Source organism: Blennius ocellaris, assembly GCF_963422515.1.
Source record: "Blennius ocellaris genome assembly, contig: SCAFFOLD_76, whole genome shotgun sequence".
NCBI lineage: Eukaryota > Metazoa > Chordata > Actinopteri > Blenniiformes > Blenniidae > Blennius > Blennius ocellaris.
The window spans coordinates 102501-121909 of record NW_027661907.1 but is presented as its reverse complement, the minus strand read 5'-3'; the positions used below and the strand labels follow the sequence as shown (position 1 = coordinate 121909).

The window sequence follows — 19409 nt, the reverse complement described above, 5'->3', positions numbered from 1 at the left end:
CTTAACTCCTTTAGGAAGCCTCCTAACACCTTATCTTAACTCCTTTAGGAAGCCTCCTAACACCTTTAGGAAGCCTCCTAACACCTTTCCTTAACTCCTTTAGGAAGCCTCCTAACACCTTTCGGAAGCCTCCTAACACCTTTCCTTATCTCCTTTAGGACGCCTCCTAACACCTTTCCTTAACTCCTTTAGGAAGCCTCCTAACACCTTTCCTTAACTCCTTTAGGAAGCCTCCTAGCACCTTATCTTAACACCTTTAGGAAGCCTCCTAACACCTTTCCTTAACTCCTTTAGGAAGCCTCCTAGCACCTTATCTTAACTCCTTTAGGAAGCCTCCTAACTCCTTTAGGAAGCCTCCTAAACTCAGACTAACCTCCAGTTAGTCTTGGAATTACAAGTCGTTGAAATGATCAGTGTGAGGATCCACACCTCCTCCTCCTCCTCCTCCTCCTCCTCCTCCTCCCCCAGCACCTCCTCCTCCTCCTCCCCCAGCACCTCCTCCTCCTCCTCCTCACTGACACTCCTGCAGGTAACCAGCTAATTGATTGCTCCTCCTCTTCAGCCTGCAGTGAGGAGGTCCGGGGCCAGAAGGTCAGAACCCTAACCCTCACCTGCCCAGGTGAACCCCGCCCTCACCTGTCCACCTGAACCCCGCCCTCACCTGCCAAGGTGAACCCCGCCCTCACCTGCCAAGGTGAACCCCGCCCTCACCTGTCCACCTGAACCCCGCCCTCACCTGCCCAGGTGAACCCCGCCCTCACCTGTCCACCTGAACCCCGCCCTCACCTGCCAAGGTGAACCCCGCCCTCACCTGCCAAGGTGAACCCCGCCCTCACCTGTCCACCTGAACCCCGCCCTCACCTGCCAAGGTGAACCCCGCCCTCACCTGTCCACCTGAACCCCGCCCTCACCTGCCCAGGTGAACCCCGCCCTCACCTGCCCAGGTGAACCCCGCCCTCACCTGTCCACCTGAACCCCGCCCTCACCTGCCCAGGTGAACATCTTTTACCTAGCCTCTCCTGGGAGACTTGTCTCTGAGAATAACCTCAAGGACACATTTTCAAAGGTCCCCATGTCTTCTGGAGAGACTGGTCAGGTGGAAAACAAGACAGGAACAAGATGGCGTCTTTATTTATCAGTGGGAAAAGAAAGTGGAACAGCAGCGTCCACAGAGCGTCCACAGAGCGTCCACAGAGCGTCCACAGAGCGTCCACAGAGCGTCCACAGAGCGTCCACAGAGCATCCACAGAGCGTCCACACAGCGTCCACACAACACGTCTCTGGCTTTTCTCACTGTGCTCCTCTTGTACAAGCGAGTCTGGAGGAGGAACATCAAACAATCAATGCAGTTAGAAGGCGACTTGGAGAAAGTTCGTCTGGAACCATGAACCCAGCAGCAGGGTTCCCCGCTGGACACGTCCCCCCACTGGACACGTTCCCCGCTGGACACGTCCCCCCACTGGACACGTCCCCCCGCTGGACACGTTCCCCGCTGGACACGTCCCCCCGCTGGACACGTCCCCCCGCTTGACACATCCCCCCGCTGGACACGTTCCCCGCTGGACACGTCCCCCCGCTGGAGACGTCCCCCCGCTGGAGACGTCCCCCCGCTGGAGACGTTCCCCGCTGGACACGTCCCCCAGCTGGACACGTCCCCCCACTGGAGACGTTCCCCGCTGGACACGTTCCCTGCTGGACACGTCCCCCCGCTGGACACGTTCCCCCGCTGGAGACGTTCCCCGCTGGACACGTCCCCCCGCTGGACACGTCCCCCCACTGGACACGTTCCCCGCTGGACACGTCCCCCCGCTGGACACGTCCCCCCACTGGACACGTCCCCCCACTGGAGACGTTCCCCGCTGGACACGTCCCCCCGCTGGACACGTCCCCCCGCTGGACACGTTCCACGCTGGACACGTCCCCCCACTGGACACGTCCCCACGTTCCCCACAAAGAAAGGCAGAGCAGGAAGAAGTGATGGAACCAAGCAGAAACATTCACATCCTGTCAGTCTTGGTGAATCTCCACCGTTTCTCTCAAGGTTCAGCAGCCTGGTGCACCTGTGGTCTGTCGGTCGGGAAAGACGAGGCGGTCTGTCGGTCGGGAAAGACGAGGCGGTCTGTCGGTCGGGAAAGACGTGGCGGTCTGTCGTTCGGGAAAGACGAGGCGGTCTGTCGGTCGGGAAAGACGAGGCGGTCTGTCGTTCGGGAAAGACGAGGCGGTCCGTCGGTCGGGAAAGACGAGGCGGTCTGTCGTTCGGGAAAGACGAGGCGGTCTGTCGGTCGGGAAAGACGAGGCGGTCTGTCGGTCGGGAAAGACGAGGCGGTCTGTCGGTCGGGAAAGACGTGGCGGTCTGTCGGTCGGGAAAGACGAGGCGGTCTGTCGGTCGGGAAAGACGAGGCGGTCTGTCGTTCGGGAAAGACGAGGCGGTCCGTCGGTCGGGAAAGACGAGGCGGTCTGTCGTTCGGGAAAGACGAGGCGGTCTGTCGGTCGGGAAAGACGAGGCGGTCTGTCGGTCGGGAAAGACGAGGCGGTCTGTCGTTCGGGAAAGACGTGGCGGTCTGTCGGTCGGGAAAGACGAGGCGGTCTGTCGGTCAGGTGGACATGTTGGGAAAACAAATGACTTCATTCAAACATTTGATTGTATTTTTACAGTTGAAGACGATCTAATATTAACGTAATCAAGAGTCTAGAGCGGTGAGGTCACTGCTTCATAGAATCATTAAAGTGTGTAGTTTTTGTTCTTTCTGGGCTCCTAACACATAAAAGAATTGTCAAAAACATTTTTTTCTTGGAAAAGGAGAAAAATCGCTAAATATTTTAACACTAACATTTTATCAGGACGTTTTGATGAGATGGGATTTATCTTTTTGAAATGACAGCAAATCATGAAAAACATAGTGGTAATATCAATGATTACTGGAATTCATTTGGCACATTTTGAAGGGGGCGGAGCTTCTTATAGGCTGAGCTGTAAAAACTGAATTGTGATCTGAAGGGGCGGAGCTTTTAGAAATATGGTTCCTCAAGTCAGAATTCCAAACATGGAGAATAAAGTGGACAGACAAGTGCTGCTGGACTTTTCTACCAGACTTCCTTCATATTTCTACACAAAATCTCTTAACATGTTTATTTTATTTTCTTCCACAACAAGTTCAACTTTGGTCCTTTGTGATGTACGGAAACAACATTCCTCCAGTACCACATTCAAACGCAAGGGACGGAAAGTCCTCAGTGTACCGCGCGGCGCCCTGCGCGGCGCCCAGTGGGCAGGTCCTGGTCACTGGCCCGTCACCTGTTGGGGGTCAATGGACCTGAAACGTTCAGCCTCCAGACTCAGGAACCTCCTCGTTCAGACTCTGGAACCTCCTCGTCCAGACTCTGGAACCTCCTCGTTCTCCTCCAGAGAGAGAGAGAGAGAGCTTCCTCCAGAGAGAGAGAGAGAGAGAGAGAGAGAGAGCTTCCTCCAGAGAGAGAGAGAGAGAGCTTCCTCCAGTGAGAGAGAGAGAGAGCTTCCTCCAGAGAGAGAGAGAGAGAGCTTCCTCCAGAGAGAGAGAGAGAGAGCTTCCTCCAGTGAGAGAGAGAGAGAGCTTCCTCCAGAGAGAGAGAGAGAGCTTCCTCCAGTGAGAGAGAGAGAGAGAGCTTCCTCCAGTGAGAGAGAGAGAGAGCTTCCTCCAGAGAGAGAGAGAGAGCTTCCTCCAGTGAGAGAGAGAGAGAGCTTCCTCCAGTGAGAGAGAGAGCACTTCCTCCAGAGAGAGAGAGAGAGCACTTCTGAGTCTGAACGAGGAGGTTCCAGAGTCTAGCTCTCTCTCCCTCTCTCACTGGAGGAAGCTCTCTCTCTCTCTCTCTCTCACTGGAGGAAGCTCTCTCTCTCTCTCTCACTGGAGGAAGCTCTCTCTCTCTCTCTCTCTCTCACTGGAGGAAGCTCTCTCTCTCTCTCACTGGAGGAAGCTCTCTCTCTCTCTCTCTCTCACTGGAGGAAGCTCTCTCTCTCTCTCTCACTGGAGGAAGCTCTCTCTCTCTCTCTCTCTCTCACTGGAGGAAGCTCTCTCTCTCTCTCACTGGAGGAAGCTCTCTCTCTCTCTCTCACTGGAGGAAGCTCTCTCTCTCTCTCTCACTGGAGGAAGCTCTCTCTCTCTCTCTCTCTCTCTGGAGGAAGCTCTCTCTCTCTCTCACTGGAGGAAGCTCTCTCATTTAGTGTTGGGATTCAGGAATGTTCCTAGTAAAAGCGATTGACAGCAGATGAGGAGGAATCTGGATTCTGGATTGAGGCCTTTGAACTCATCATCCACACAAAGGAAGGACACTGAGGACACTCAGGACACTGAAGACACTCAGGACACTCAGGACCTCTTCACCAAGAACCAGTACAGCTGGAGGATGAAGACTGTCAGGAGACAGTCGGTGCTTTGGCAGTACAGGATGACGTGCACACGCACACACACGCGCACACACACGCACACACACACGCGCACGCGCACACACACACACACACGCAATGAAAAGAACCCCAAGAAGCACAAAGCCAGTGTCCAGTGTTGCAGCAGGACTTCCACTGAAGCGCCGCAGTGCATTGTGGGGGTTGGAGTCTGTATGTACAGGGCCGGCCCGGCGTGTCCTCAGTACTCCCACTCGTCCGTCTTCATGTCCAGGTAGTTGAGGATGTTCTGGGCGAACTTGACGGCCTGCTTGCGGGCCCCCTTGGTGGCCTCGTGGCCCTGGGGGTCCACGGCGTCCAGGGTGAGCAGCTGCTTGGTCAGCAGTTCCTCCAGGACCATGTAGCTCCTGTCGGCCCGCTTCCCGTCGAAGCCCAGGACCTGGGCCTGCAGGTCCGACAGGCTGCCCAGGACCAGCCACACGGCCCGGTGGGCCGGGGGCTCGGCGGGGCCCGGGGCCCGGCGGGCCAGGGCCTCGCGGAGGTCCAGGAAGGTGACCACGGCCTGGACCTCCACCACGGCGCGGCGCCGGGCCTCCCGGATGCAGGGGTTCCTGGCCGTGTCCACCTGGTCCAGGTGAGTGAGGAGGCCCTGCAGCTCCGCCTTGGGCCTGAGGCCCAGGTCTGCCGCGCCGCAGGGCCGCGGGTCTGCCGCGCCGCAGTGCCGCAGCACGCCGTCGCGCAGGTGAGACACGTGAGCCCGCACCGCCTCGATCGCCCGGATGGACTCGTTCTGGGCCAGATCGTACCTGCACACACACACACACCTTCAGGGACACCGTACGGAGGGTGGGGTAGGGCGGCACGGAGGGTGGGGTAGGGCGGCACGGAGGGTGGGGTAAGGCGGTATGGAAGGTGGGGTACGGCGGTACGGAGGGTGGGGTAAGGTGGTATGGAGAGGTAGGGTAAGGTGGTGCGGAGGGTGGGGTAGGGCGGTACGGAGGGTGGGGTAGGGCGGCACGGAGGGTGGGGTAGGGCGGCACGGAGGGTGGGGTAAGGCGGTATGGAAGGTGGGGTACGGCGGTACGGAGGGTGGGGTAAAGCAGTAAGGTAAGGCGGTATGGAGGGTGGGGTAAGGTGGTATGGAGAGGTAGGGTAAAGCAGTAAGGTAAGGCGGTATGGAGGGTGGGGTAAGGTGGTATGGAGAGGTAGGGTAAAGCAGTAAGGTAAGGCGGTATGGAGGGTAGTGTAAGGCGGTACAGAGCGGTAGGGTAAATGTATAGAAATGTAATCCGTGGTCTCTTGACTAAAGTGCAGTTCCATCCGTCTCCTCCAGGGGGAGGAGCTCCAGCGGGTGACGGAGGATTACCTGCGGGTGTCGTCGCCCTCCACCTCCAGGTCCAGGTGCTTCAGCAGCCCGTTGATCTCCTCCACCACCTGCTTGCGGTAGTTCCTGACGGCCGTGTTGCCCGACACGTCCAGGGCGTCCAGCTCCACCTGCATCTCCGTCAGGATGCGCGACAGGTGGGTGCAGCTGTCGCGGCCGCTCAGGCCCATGAGCAGCGCCACCAGCTGGCCGCGCGCCACGCTCACCTTCTCCATCACCTGGTTGATGCGGTGCACGGCGCGGTGCGTGTCGCCCGACAGCGGCAGGGAGGGCGTCTGCCGCTGCGTGCGTCCCTCCAGCACGTCCTGCACGGCGCACAGCCGCGTCAGCGCCCGGTAGCGCGCCTTGCGCAGCGGCACGCGGCCCTCCGTCTTCACCTGGGTGAGCTTCAGCACCAGCTCCTGCAGGGCGTCCACCAGCTCGTCTCCGATCTCCGCCACGCCGCCCTGCCGCTGCGGCGCCACCACGCGCTCCTCCACCAGCCGCCGCGCCTCCTCGCTCAGCCGCTCGATGGCCTGGCGCGACGGGTGCGAGGCGTTCTCCTCCAGGTAGCGCAGCAGGCCCTCCACCTCCTGCGCCGCCCTCTTGCGCGCCCCCTGCAGCTCCGCCTTGCCCTCGCTCTCCACCCCGTCCACCTCCATCAGCAGCCGCGTCAGCTCGCGCTCCAACCGCTTGTAGTCGCGGTCGTGCTGCAGCCCGCTGAAGGTGCACACCTGCGGCCCCAGCGCCGCCACCTCCTTCTGCACCTCGTACAGCCGCGCCATGGCCGGGTGCTGCGGGTGGTGCGGCTGCGGCGGCTGCTCCGTCGGGTGGTGGTGCTGCTGCTGCTGAGCACCGCCATGCTCCATCCTCTTCCCACCATCAAAGGGCTTCGCAAACAGGCTGCAGGGACAGAGACCAGATACACAACACTAGAGACACAACACTAGAGACACAACACTAGAGACACAACACTAGAGACACAACACTAGAGACACAACACTAGAGATACACACTAGATACACACTAGATACACAACACTAGATACACAACACTAGAGACACAACACTAGAGACACAACACTAGAGACACAACACTAGAGACACAACACTAGATACACACTAGAGACACAACACTAGAGACACAACACTAGAGACACAACACTAGATACACACTAGAGACACAACACTAGATACACAACACTAGATACACACTAGAGACACAACACTAGAGACACAACACTAGAGACACAACACTAGATACACACTAGAGACACAACACTAGAGACACAACACTAGAGACACAACACTAGATACACAACACTAGATACACACTAGAGACACAACACTAGAGACACAACACTAGAGACACAACACTAGAGACACAACACTAGATACACACTAGAGACACAACACTAGATACACACTAGATACACAACACTAGATACACACTAGAGACACAACACTAGAGACACAACACTAGAGACACAACACTAGAGACACAATACTAGATACACACTAGATACACAACACTAGAGACACAACACTAGAGACACAACACTAGATACACACTAGATACACAACACTAGATACACACTAGAGACACAACACTAGATACACACTAGATACACAACACTAGATACACACTAGATACACAACACTAGATGTACAACACTAGATACACAACACTAGATACACAACACTAGATGTACAACACTAGATACACAACACTAGATACACAACACTAGATACACAACACTAGAGACACAACACTAGAGACACAACACTAGAGACACAATACTAGATACACACTAGATACACAACACTAGATACACAACATTAGAGACACAACACTAGATACACACTAGAGACACAACACTAGATACACAGCACTAGAGACACAACACTAGATACACACTAGAGACACAACACTAGATACACAGCACTAGAGACACAATACTAGATACACACTAGATACACACTAGATACACAATACTAGATACACAACACTAGATGTACAACACTAGATACACACTAGAGACACAACACTAGAGACACAACACTAGAGACACAACACTAGAGACACAATACTAGATACACACTAGATACACAATACTAGATACACACTAGATACACAACACTAGATACACACTAGAGACACAACACTAGAGACACAACACTAGAGACACAACACTAGATACACACTAGATACACACTAGATACACACACTAGATACACACTAGATACACAACACTAGATACACAACACTAGATGTACAACACTAGATGTACAACACTAGATACACAACACTAGATACACAACACTAGATACACAACACTAGATGTACAACACTAGATACACAACACTAGATACACAACACTAGATGTACAACACTAGATACACACTAGATACACAACACTAGATACACAACACTAGATACACAACACTAGATGTACAACACTAGATGTACAACACTAGATACACAACACTAGATACACAACACTAGATACACAACACTAGATACACAACACTAGATACACAACACTAGATGTACAACACTAGATACACAACACTAGATGTATAACACTAGATGTACAACACTAGATACACAACACTAGATATACAACACTAGATGCCTGGTGCCGCCTGTGACGTGTCGACAGCGCCGCCATCTTGGAGAGGTCACCCGCTGCGCTAAGCGTATGGATCCCAGGATAGAAGAGCCCCAAAAGCAGTTGTAGCTTCCTTGCTAGTCCACGTAGCAACACAAGTAAAGTCTTCATGTCTGGCTCTAGCCTGGACCTCCAAGATGGCGGTGCCGTCGGCACGTCGTGTCAACAGGCGCCGGCGGGCTGTGTGGCGTCGTTCATATGTAGGGTGGCCTCAGCCTCAGTTAGCATTGGAGCTAACAGCCTCGGCCATTATGACCTATGTAGCAGTTAGCTCTTGTTTCACTGAACCTCTGCTATGATTCTGGTAGCTTGTAGCTAACGGGGTCATCAGTCGCTATTTCACTAAACTCCTCATCACGCTTGGTTTTTCACAAATTTAGTCGCTGTTAGCTTGAGCAATGAATTGTTGTTTTCAATGTCACTATTTTATCAAACTCCTGTTAACTAACGGCGGAGGGCCTCCACCTCCTAGTCCAGCCTCCACCTCCTTCTAGTCCAGCCTGCACCACCTTCTAGTCCAGCCTCCACCACCTTCTAGTCCAGCCTCCACCTCCTAGTCCAGCCTCCACCTCCTTCTAGTCCAGCCTGCACCACCTTCTAGTCCAGCCTGCACCACCTTCTAGTCCAGCCTCCACCTCCTTCTAGTCCAGCCTCCACCTGCACCACCTTCTAGTCCAGCCTCCACCTCCTTCTAGTCCAGCCTGCACCACCTTCTAGTCCAGCCTCCACCTCCTTCTAGTCCAGCCTGCACCACCTTCTAGTCCAGCCTCCACCTCCTTCTAGTCCAGCCTCCACCTGCACCACCTTCTAGTCCAGCCTCCACCTCCTTCTAGTCCAGCCTGCACCACCTTCTAGTCCAGCCTCCACCTCCTTCTAGTCCAGCCTCCACCTGCACCACCTTCTAGTCCAGCCTCCACCTGCACCACCTTCTAGTCCAGCCTCCACCTCCTTCTAGTCCAGCCTGCACCACCTTCTAGTCCAGCCTCCACCTCCTTCTAGTCCAGCCTCCACCTGCACCACCTTCTAGTCCAGCCTCCACCTCCTTCTAGTCCAGCCTGCACCACCTTCTAGTCCAGCCTGCACCACCTTCTAGTCCAGCCTCCACCTCCTTCTAGTCCAGCCTCCACCTGCACCACCTTCTAGTCCAGCCTCCACCTCCTTCTAGCCCAGCCTCCACCTGCACCACCTTCTAGTCCAGCCTCCACCTCCTTCTAGTCCAGCCTCCACCTGCACCACCTTCTAGTCCAGCCTCCACCTCCTTCTAGTCCAGCCTCCACCTGCACCACCTTCTAGTCCAGCCTCCACCTGCACCACCTTCTAGTCCAGCCTCCACCTCCTTCTAGTCCAGCCTGCACCACCTTCTAGTCCAGCCTCCACCTCCTTCTAGTCCAGCCTCCACCTGCACCACCTTCTAGTCCAGCCTCCACCTCCTTCTAGTCCAGCCTGCACCACCTTCTAGTCCAGCCTGCACCACCTTCTAGTCCAGCCTCCACCTCCTTCTAGTCCAGCCTCCACCTGCACCACCTTCTAGTCCAGCCTCCACCTCCTTCTAGTCTAGCCTGCACCACCTCCTAGCCCAGCCTCCACCTGCACCACCTTCTAGTCCAGCCTCCACCTCCTTCTAGTCCAGCCTCCACCTGCACCACCTTCTAGTCCAGCCTCCACCTCCTTCTAGTCCAACCTGCACCACCTTCTAGTCCAACCTGCACCACCTTCTAGTCCAGCCTTCACCTGCACCACCTTCTAGTCCAGCCTCCACCTCCTTCTAGTCCAGCCTGCACCACCTTCTAGTCCAGCCTCCACCTCCTTCTAGTCCAACCTGCACCACCTTCTAGTCCAGCCTCCACCTCCTTCTAGTCCAGCCTGCACCACCTTCTAGTCCAGCCTGCACCACCTTCTAGTCCAGCCTCCACCTGCACCACCTTCTAGTACAGCCTCCACCTCCTTCTAGTCCAACCTGCACCACCTTCTAGTCCAGCCTCCACCTCCTTCTAGTCCAGCCTGCACCACCTTCTAGTCCAGCCTGCACCACCTTCTAGTCCAGCCTCCACCCAGCTCCACCCACACCTTCCCCAGCTGCCAGACTGCTGATGCATCATGTCTCCACCAAAACCCCCTGAAGATCTTGTTGCTGCCCAGGAACCTGCACCACCTGCACCACCAGCTCCTCCATCCGAGCCGCTCCGGCGCTGCTGCATCCACCCCCTCACACACGCGCGCGCGCGCGCGCACACGCACACCGGGGCCTCACCTCTTCAACACGCCGAACACATTCGCGCACATTTCCGCGGGTGTCCGTGTCCACCGGCCGGAGGACAGACAGATGCGTCCAGCGGTGCGGGAGGAGCTCCGGTCAGCCGCACTGACGGGCGGACTGCGGTGGATCGGACTGCTGTCGCCCCTCCCACAGCCCTGCGAGCGTTCAACCGACTCACGGTAAAACACTGGGTGTGCGGGCTACCGGCGGGTCTACCGGGTTCTACCGGCGGTCTACCGGGTTCTACCGGCGGGGCGGCGGCGGCTGTGGCCGGCTTCTCCTCTCTGCGGTCCGCCTTTGTGTACGTCTGTGTGTCGGTGTCTGATCACCTGACTCTGCCCCACCTCAGCCCCCAAACTCCGGGGCTTCGGTCCCTCACCCCCCCCCCCCCCCCACCCCCACACCTCCCGCTCCCCGGGCGGAGCAGCCTTACCTGCAGAGCCAGCGGACAGCCATCTGAACTGCTGCGGGAAAACACGCACCTCCTCCGGATAAAGCTCCACATTAGCCCACCTAAGCTCTACCTTCTAGTTGCTTCCACCTAACACGGAGTTCAACTTTCTGCCATTTCATTAATTTCTCCACATCGTTTGGTCCCTCCGGACATTTACCGAGACAAACACATGTAAACATGGATTTCAGCTGCGCTGCAGGATGTTTCGCTCACAGGAAGTGAAAAGACGAGTTGTAGTTTGTGTCGGAGGCTTTACGAGTTGGAACCCAGGGTTAGTTTTGGCTGGCCAACATTAGGGGCGCTCCGTTTCCTCACAGCACTGTACCGGTTGGTCTTAATGGGATGGGCGGGGAAGACATGGAGCCTTTGAGTCTTTAAAAAAGGATTTTTTAAAATGATAAAACATTTTTTTACATAGTTATAAAAGACTATTAAAACCACAATGGTTATAGAAGGTAAAACTTAAAAATGTTGTGAAAAATAATGCAGCTTAAGAAAATATAAAAGAATAATTACAAGTACCAGAATGTCTAGAAGAATAAGAACATTCTGGGTTTTCGCCTTCGAGATAAAATGTAATCATTGAAGAGAAAATTCCTGGGGCCTCTCCTTTGATCCCAGCGTTTCCATGGGAACAGACGCTAAGGGGGGGGGGGGGGGGGGGGGGGATTCCGAAAAGGTTTGCCGATGTGGTTTTTGTGTCTTAAGAAAATAAAATGTAAACGGCCGCCCAGGATATCGAGCCCGTGTCTTACTCCGAGTCCCGAGATGTGCCGGTGAGGCTTTCGAACGCCCCTCTGCCTCCGCGCAGTGCTCACGTGACCACGCGGCCTGTTTGCACTCAGACTCATGAGCACTGAGGCGGTTATTTAACGTTAAAATCCCCGTTGTTGGCGCGTTTAAACGTCGGTTTGCTCCATTATTAGTGACTTTGAAGACGCGCTCGTCGTGTCGGGGGGGGCGGGGTGATGAGCGCCGCCGGGCGGGTGTTCACCTTCAGGAGGCTGTGCAGCTCCGAGCAGCGCCAAGTCAGTGTTTCTCTTTATTCACCTCCTGTGTTCAAATGCTTCTGTGTCGCTGGACAACCGACCGTCGGTGTTTTCACTGCCCTCAGTGACACCTGACACATGTTGTTGTTGTTGTTGTTGTTGTTGTTGACGTTCCTGCAGGGCTCGTTTCTCCTCCCTATGCCAACATCAACAGACACTTGTGAAGGACTGACCCAAGTGCCTCACACTTCTTTATATTGAACAATCAAATCAAACAGTTTTATAAATGAAAAGGAAAGTTCTTCCCTCCCTTTGTGCAGAGAACCAACGTAAACATGGGCAAATGTGCTCCGGTCACATTTATACAGCTTTTGTTTGTAAACTAAAACTGAACAAATATGAACTCAATTAGTAGATCAAATAGTACAATATTCTCTCAAAATTCACTTAAATGTCAGAATGTGGTCAAACATGTGTTTTCTATGGAAGTGAAGTTAAATGTGGGACGTTGTTCGCTGGTTTTAGTTCTTTTAAAGGCTTTGCTGAGAATAAAGAACCGTTTCTTCACTTTTCCCAGTTTAGAGAATAAAGAACCGTTTCTTCACTTTTCCCAGTTTAGAGAATAAAGAACCGTTTCTTCACTTTTCCCAGTTTAGAGAATAAAGAACCGTTTCTTCACTTTTCCCAGTTTAGAGAATAAAGAACCGTTTCTTCACTTTTCCCAGTTTAGAGAATAAAGAACCGTTTCTTCACTTTTCCCAGTTTAGAGAATAAAGAACCGTTTCTTCACTTTTCCCAGTTTAGAGAATAAAGAACCGTTTCTTCACTTTTCCCAGTTTAGAGAATAAAGAACCGTTTCTTCACTTTTCCCAGTTTAGAGAATAAAGAACCGTTTCTTCACTTTTCCCAGTTTAGAGTCGCGTCTGAAGTTTGATCAGAAACGTGTTTCTCAGTGTCACATGACGTCAAACTGAGGAGGAACCATCTAGAACCTGGAGGTTCACAGTTGCTCTCATTCTGCCTGGTCGCTGGTCCAACTGCTGGGGGACAGGTGGACAGGTGGTGTCCTTCCTGTGTCCAGCAGGTGGTGTGATGGACGATCGTCTTCACTGCGATGATTCTACGTTTCACACCAGCCAGACTGTAGAGCCGCCGTCCCACAGCAGTACGTCCCTGAGCGCGACGGTAAGGTAAGGTAAGGTAAAGCTAGGAGCCGCTATGAGCCGTGGCCGTCCGTCCTGCTCGGGGACATCCTGCCATGGGACGGAGGCTCCAGGAGCCCAGCAGAGGACAGAGAGCTGCCGGGTGGCGCCCCCTGCTGGACAAAGTCAACTTGACTTGATATTAATGTTTGTGCAGCGCGGCGCCGTCAGACCGGCCGCCAGCACCACCCATGACTGGATCGGTCCCCCGAACCCGCTGTCCAACCTGCGTCCCATCGTGTACCGAGTCCCCGAGGACGAGTCGCTGCTGGAGACACAACTGAGACGACTGAGGCAGGAGACGGAGGACTGGAACCACGACTTCTGGACCAAACAGAACGTCAGCTTCAGCAAGGTCCAGTCCTGTCTGTCCCTCTGTCTGACTGTCCCTCTGTCATACTGTCCCTCTGTCTTACTGTCATACTGTCCCTCTGTCTGACTGTCCCTCTGTCTGACTGTCCCTCTGTCTTACTGTCCCTCTGTCTTACTGTCCCTCTGTCTGACTGTCCCTCTGTCTGACTGTCCCTCTGTCTGACTGTCCCTCTGTCATACTGTCCCTCTGTCTGACTGTCCCTCTGTCTTACTGTCATACTGTCCCTCTGTCTGACTGTCCCTCTGTCTGACTGTCCCTCTGTCTTACTGTCATACTGTCCCTCTGTCTTACTGTCCCTCTGTCTTACTGTCATACTGTCCCTCTGTCTGACTGTCCCTCTGTCTTACTGTCCCTCTGTCTTACTGTCCCTCTGTCTGACTGTCCCTCTGTCATACTGTCATACTGTCCCTCTGTCTGACTGTCCCTCTGTCTGACTGTCCCTCTGTCTTACTGTCCCTCTGTCATACTGTCCCTCTGTCTGACTGTCCCTCTGTCATACTGTCCCTCTGTCTTACTGTCATACTGTCCCTCTGTCTGACTGTCCCTCTGTCTTACTGTCCCTCTGTCTTACTGTCCCTCTGTCTTACTGTCATACTGTCCCTCTGTCTGACTGTCCCTCTGTCTTACTGTCCCTCTGTCTTACTGTCATACTGTCCCTCTGTCTGACTGTCCCTCTGTCTTACTGTCCCTCTGTCTTACTGTCATACTGTCCCTCTGTCTGACTGTCCCTCTGTCTTACTGTCCCTCTGTCTTACTGTCATACTGTCCCTCTGTCTGACTGTCCCTCTGTCATACTGTCCCTCTGTCATACTGTCCCTCTGTCTTACTGTCATACTGTCCCTCTGTCATACTGTCCCTCTGTCTGACTGTCCCTCTGTCTTACTGTCCCTCTGTCTTACTGTCCCTCTGTCTGACTGTCCCTCTGTCTTACTGTCCCTCTGTCTGACTGTCCCTCTGTCTGACTGCCCCTCTGTCTTACTGTCCCTCTGTCTTACTGTCATACTGTCCCTCTGTCATACTGTCCCTCTGTCTGACTGTCCCTCTGTCTTACTGTCCCTCTGTCTTACTGTCATACTGTCCCTCTGTCTGACTGTCCCTCTGTCATACTGTCCCTCTGTCTTACTGTCCCTCTGTCTTACTGTCATACTGTCCCTCTGTCTGACTGTCCCTCTGTCTTACTGTCCCTCTGTCTTACTGTCCCTCTGTCATACTGTCCCTCTGTCCCTCTGTCTTACTGTCCCTCTGTCTTACTGTCCCTCTGTCTGACTGTCCCTCTGTCTTACTGTCCCTCTGTCTTACTGTCCCTCTGTCTTACTGTCATACTGTCCCTCTGTCATACTGTCCCTCTGTCTGACTGTCCCTCTGTCTTACTGTCCCTCTGTCATACTGTCCCTCTGTCTTACTGTCCCTCTGTCTTACTGTCATACTGTCCCTCTGTCTGACTGTCCCTCTGTCTTACTGTCCCTCTGTCTGACTGTCCCTCTGTCATACTGTCATACTGTCCCTCTGTCTGACTGTCCCTCTGTCTGACTGTCCCTCTGTCTTACTGTCCCTCTGTCATACTGTCCCTCTGTCTGACTGTCCCTCTGTCATACTGTCCCTCTGTCTTACTGTCATACTGTCCCTCTGTCTGACTGTCCCTCTGTCTTACTGTCCCTCTGTCTTACTGTCATACTGTCCCTCTGTCTGACTGTCCCTCTGTCTTACTGTCCCTCTGTCTTACTGTCATACTGTCCCTCTGTCTGACTGTCCCTCTGTCTTACTGTCCCTCTGTCTTACTGTCATACTGTCCCTCTGTCTGACTGTCCCTCTGTCTTACTGTCCCTCTGTCTTACTGTCATACTGTCCCTCTGTCTGACTGTCCCTCTGTCAGACTGTCCCTCTGTCATACTGTCCCTCTGTCATACTGTCCCTCTGTCTTACTGTCATACTGTCCCTCTGTCATACTGTCCCTCTGTCTGACTGTCCCTCTGTCATACTGTCCCTCTGTCATACTGTCCCTCTGTCTTACTGTCCCTCTGTCTTACTGTCATACTGTCCCTCTGTCTGACTGTCCCTCTGTCTTACTGTCCCTCTGTCTTACTGTCCCTCTGTCATACTGTCCCTCTGTCCCTCTGTCTTACTGTCCCTCTGTCTTACTGTCCCTCTGTCTGACTGTCCCTCTGTCTTACTGTCCCTCTGTCTTACTGTCATACTGTCCCTCTGTCTGACTGTCCCTCTGTCTTACTGTCCCTCTGTCTTACTGTCCCTCTGTCTTACTGTCATACTGTCCCTCTGTCATACTGTCCCTCTGTCTTACTGTCATACTGTCCCTCTGTCTGACTGTCCCTCTGTCTTACTGTCCCTCTGTCTTACTGTCATACTGTCCCTCTGTCATACTGTCCCTCTGTCTTACTGTCATACTGTCCCTCTGTCTTACTGTCCCTCTGTCATACTGTCCCTCTGTCCCTCTGTCTTACTGTCATACTGTCCCTCTGTCTGACTGTCCCTCTGTCTTACTGTCCCTCTGTCATACTGTCCCTCTGTCATACTGTCCCTCTGTCTTACTGTCCCTCTGTCTTACTGTCATACTGTCCCTCTGTCTGACTGTCCCTCTGTCTTACTGTCCCTCTGTCTTACTGTCCCTCTGTCATACTGTCCCTCTGTCCCTCTGTCTTACTGTCCCTCTGTCTTACTGTCCCTCTGTCTGACTGTCCCTCTGTCTTACTGTCCCTCTGTCTTACTGTCATACTGTCCCTCTGTCTGACTGTCCCTCTGTCTTACTGTCCCTCTGTCTTACTGTCCCTCTGTCTTACTGTCATACTGTCCCTCTGTCATACTGTCCCTCTGTCTTACTGTCATACTGTCCCTCTGTCTGACTGTCCCTCTGTCTTACTGTCCCTCTGTCTTACTGTCATACTGTCCCTCTGTCATACTGTCCCTCTGTCTTACTGTCATACTGTCCCTCTGTCTTACTGTCCCTCTGTCATACTGTCCCTCTGTCCCTCTGTCTTACTGTCCCTCTGTCTTACTGTCCCTCTGTCTGACTGTCCCTCTGTCTTACTGTCCCTCTGTCTTACTGTCATACTGTCCCTCTGTCATACTGTCCCTCTGTCTGACTGTCCCTCTGTCTTACTGTCCCTCTGTCTTACTGTCATACTGTCCCTCTGTCATACTGTCCCTCTGTCTTACTGTCATACTGTCCCTCTGTCTGACTGTCCCTCTGTCTTACTGTCCCTCTGTCTTACTGTCATACTGTCCCTCTGTCTGACTGTCCCTCTGTCATACTGTCCCTCTGTCTTACTGTCATACTGTCCCTCTGTCATACTGTCCCTCTGTCTTACTGTCATACTGTCCCTCTGTCTGACTGTCCCTCTGTCATACTGTCCCTCTGTCTTACTGTCATACTGTCCCTCTGTCTGACTGTCCCTCTGTCTTACTGTCTGACTGTCCCTCTGTCTGACTGTCCCTCTGTCTTACTGTCTTACTGTCCCTCTGTCTTACTGTCCCTCTGTCTGACTGTCCCTCTGTCTTACTGTCCCTCTGTCTTATTGTCCCTCTGTCTTACTGTCTGACTGTCCCTCTGTCAGACTGTCCCTCTGTCTTACTGTCCCTCTGTCTTACTGTCAGACTGTCCCTCTGTCTTACTGTCAGACTGTCCCTCTGTCTTACTGTCCCTCTGTCTTACTGTCAGACTGTCCCTCTGTCTTACTGTCCCTCTGTCTTACTGTCCCTCTGTCTTACTGTCTGACTGTCTCTCTGTCTTACTGTCAGACTGTCCCTCTGTCATACTGTCCCTCTGTCATACTGTCCCTCTGTCTGACTGTCCCTCTGTCTGACTGTCATACTGTCCCTCTGTCTGACTGTCCCTCTGTCTTACTGTCCCTCTGTCTTACTGTCTGACTGTCTTACTGTCTGACTGTCCCTCTGTCTTACTGTCAGACTGTCCCTCTGTCTTACTGTCAGCCTGTCCCTCTGTCAGCCTGTCCCTCTGTCATACTGTCCCTCTGTCCGACTGTCCCTCTGTCTGACTGTCATACTGTCCCTCTGTCTGACTGTCCCTCTGTCTTACTGTCCCTCTGTCTTACTGTCTGACTGTCTCTCTGTCTTACTGTCCCTCTGTCTTACTGTCAGACTGTCCCTCTGTCTGACTGTCCCTCTGTCTTACTGTCTGACTGTCCCTCTGTCAGACTGTCCCTCTGTCTTACTGTCCCTCTGTCTTACTGTCAGACTGTCCCTCTGTCTTACTGTCAGACTGTCCCTCTGTCTTACTGTCCCTCTGTCTTACTGTCAGACTGTCCCTCTGTCTTACTGTCCCTCTGTCTTACTGTCCCTCTGTCTTACTGTCTGACTGTCTCTCTGTCTTACTGTCAGACTGTCCCTCTGTCATACTGTCCCTCTGTCATACTGTCCCTCTGTCTGACTGTCCCTCTGTCTGACTGTCATACTGTCCCTCTGTCTGACTGTCCCTCTGTCTTACTGTCCCTCTGTCTTACTGTCTGACTGTCTTACTGTCTGACTGTCCCTCTGTCTTACTGTCAGACTGTCCCTCTGTCTTACTGTCAGCCTGTCCCTCTGTCAGCCTGTCCCTCTGTCATACTGTCCCTCTGTCCGACTGTCCCTCTGTCTGACTGTCATACTGTCCCTCTGTCTGACTGTCCCTCTGTCTTACTGTCCCTCTGTCTTACTGTCTGACTGTCTCTCTGTCTTACTGTCCCTCTGTCTTACTGTCCCTCTGTCATACTGTCCCTCTGTCCGACTGTCCCTCTGTCATACTGTCCCTCTGTCCGACTGTCCCTCTGTCTGACTGTCATACTGTCTCACTGTCTGACTGTCCCTCTGTCTTACTGTCCCTCTGTCTTACTGTCCCTCTGTCTTACTGTCCCTCTGTCTCACTGTCTGACTGTCCCTCTGTCTTACTGTCCCTCTGTCTTACTGTCCCTCTGTCTAACTGTCCCTCTGTCTTACTGTCCCTCTGTCTGACTGTCCCTCTGTCTGACTGTCCCTCTGTCTTACTGTCAGACTGTCCCTCTGTCATACTGTCCCTCTGTCCGACTGTCCCTCTGTCTGACTGTCATACTGTCCCTCTGTCTTACTGTCATACTGTCCCTCTGTCTGACTGTCCCTCTGTCTGACTGTCATACTGTCCCTCTGTCTTACTGTCTGACTGTCCCTCTGTCTTACTGTCCCTCTGTCTTACTGTCCCTCTGTCTGACTGTCTCACTGTCTAACTGTCCCTCTGTCTGACTGTCCCTCTGTCTGACTGTCATACTGTCCCTCTGTCTTTCTGTCTGACTGTCCCTCTGTCTTACTGTCCCTCTGTCTGACTGTCCCTCTGTCTTACTGTCAGACTGTCCCTCTGTCTTACTGTCTCACTGTCCCTCTGTCTTACTGTCCCTCTGTCTGACTGTCTCACTGTCTAACTGTCCCTCTGTCTGACTGTCATACTGTCCCTCTGTCTTACTGTCTGACTGTCCCTCTGTCTTACTGTCCCTCTGTCTGACTGTCTCACTGTCTAACTGTCCCTCTGTCTGACTGTCCCTCTGTCTTACTGTCAGACTGTCCCTCTGTCATACTGTCCCTCTGTCCAACTGTCCCTCTGTCTTACTGTCCCTCTGTCTTACTGTCCCTCTGTCTTACTGTCAGACTGTCCCTCTGTCTTACTGTCCCTCTGTCTTACTGTCAGACTGTCCCTCTGTCATACTGTCCCTCTGTCCAACTGTCCCTCTGTCTTACTGTCCCT

At 53.5% G+C, this 19409-nt stretch overlaps 2 protein-coding genes across 4 annotated transcripts in view; one reads left to right on the top strand and one right to left on the bottom strand.

The window, feature by feature from the left end:
- Window positions 1-4206: 4206 nt before the first annotated feature.
- bag5 (BCL2 associated athanogene 5) lies at window positions 4207-11717 on the bottom strand. Of its 2 annotated transcripts, none has more exons than XM_080522104.1 (3): window positions 10664-11717; window positions 5745-6644; window positions 4207-5184 (listed from the first exon to the last, which is right to left on the bottom strand). In XM_080522104.1, exons 1-3 carry the CDS (start codon window positions 10693-10695, stop codon window positions 4620-4622), a joined length of 1497 nt encoding a protein of 498 aa, XP_080378230.1. In that variant the 5' UTR covers window positions 10696-11717; the 3' UTR covers window positions 4207-4619. The 2 variants fall into 2 exon arrangements, with proteins under 2 accessions (XP_080378230.1, XP_080378231.1); XM_080522105.1 differs by having other exon boundaries at window positions 11103-11717.
- Window positions 11718-11941: 224 nt separating this feature from the next.
- coa8 (cytochrome c oxidase assembly factor 8) overlaps window positions 11942-19409 on the top strand; it is an 11956-nt gene continuing 4488 nt past the window's right edge. For both annotated transcript variants that reach the window (XR_013937201.1, XM_080522090.1), the window contains exons 1-2: window positions 11942-12151; window positions 13472-13669. Coding sequence is in view for 1 of the 2 variants with exons in the window: in XM_080522090.1 (XP_080378216.1) it covers window positions 12092-12151; window positions 13472-13669 (258 nt within the window). In the remaining variant the exon portion in view is untranslated. The remainder of the gene's footprint in view (window positions 12152-13471; window positions 13670-19409) is intronic.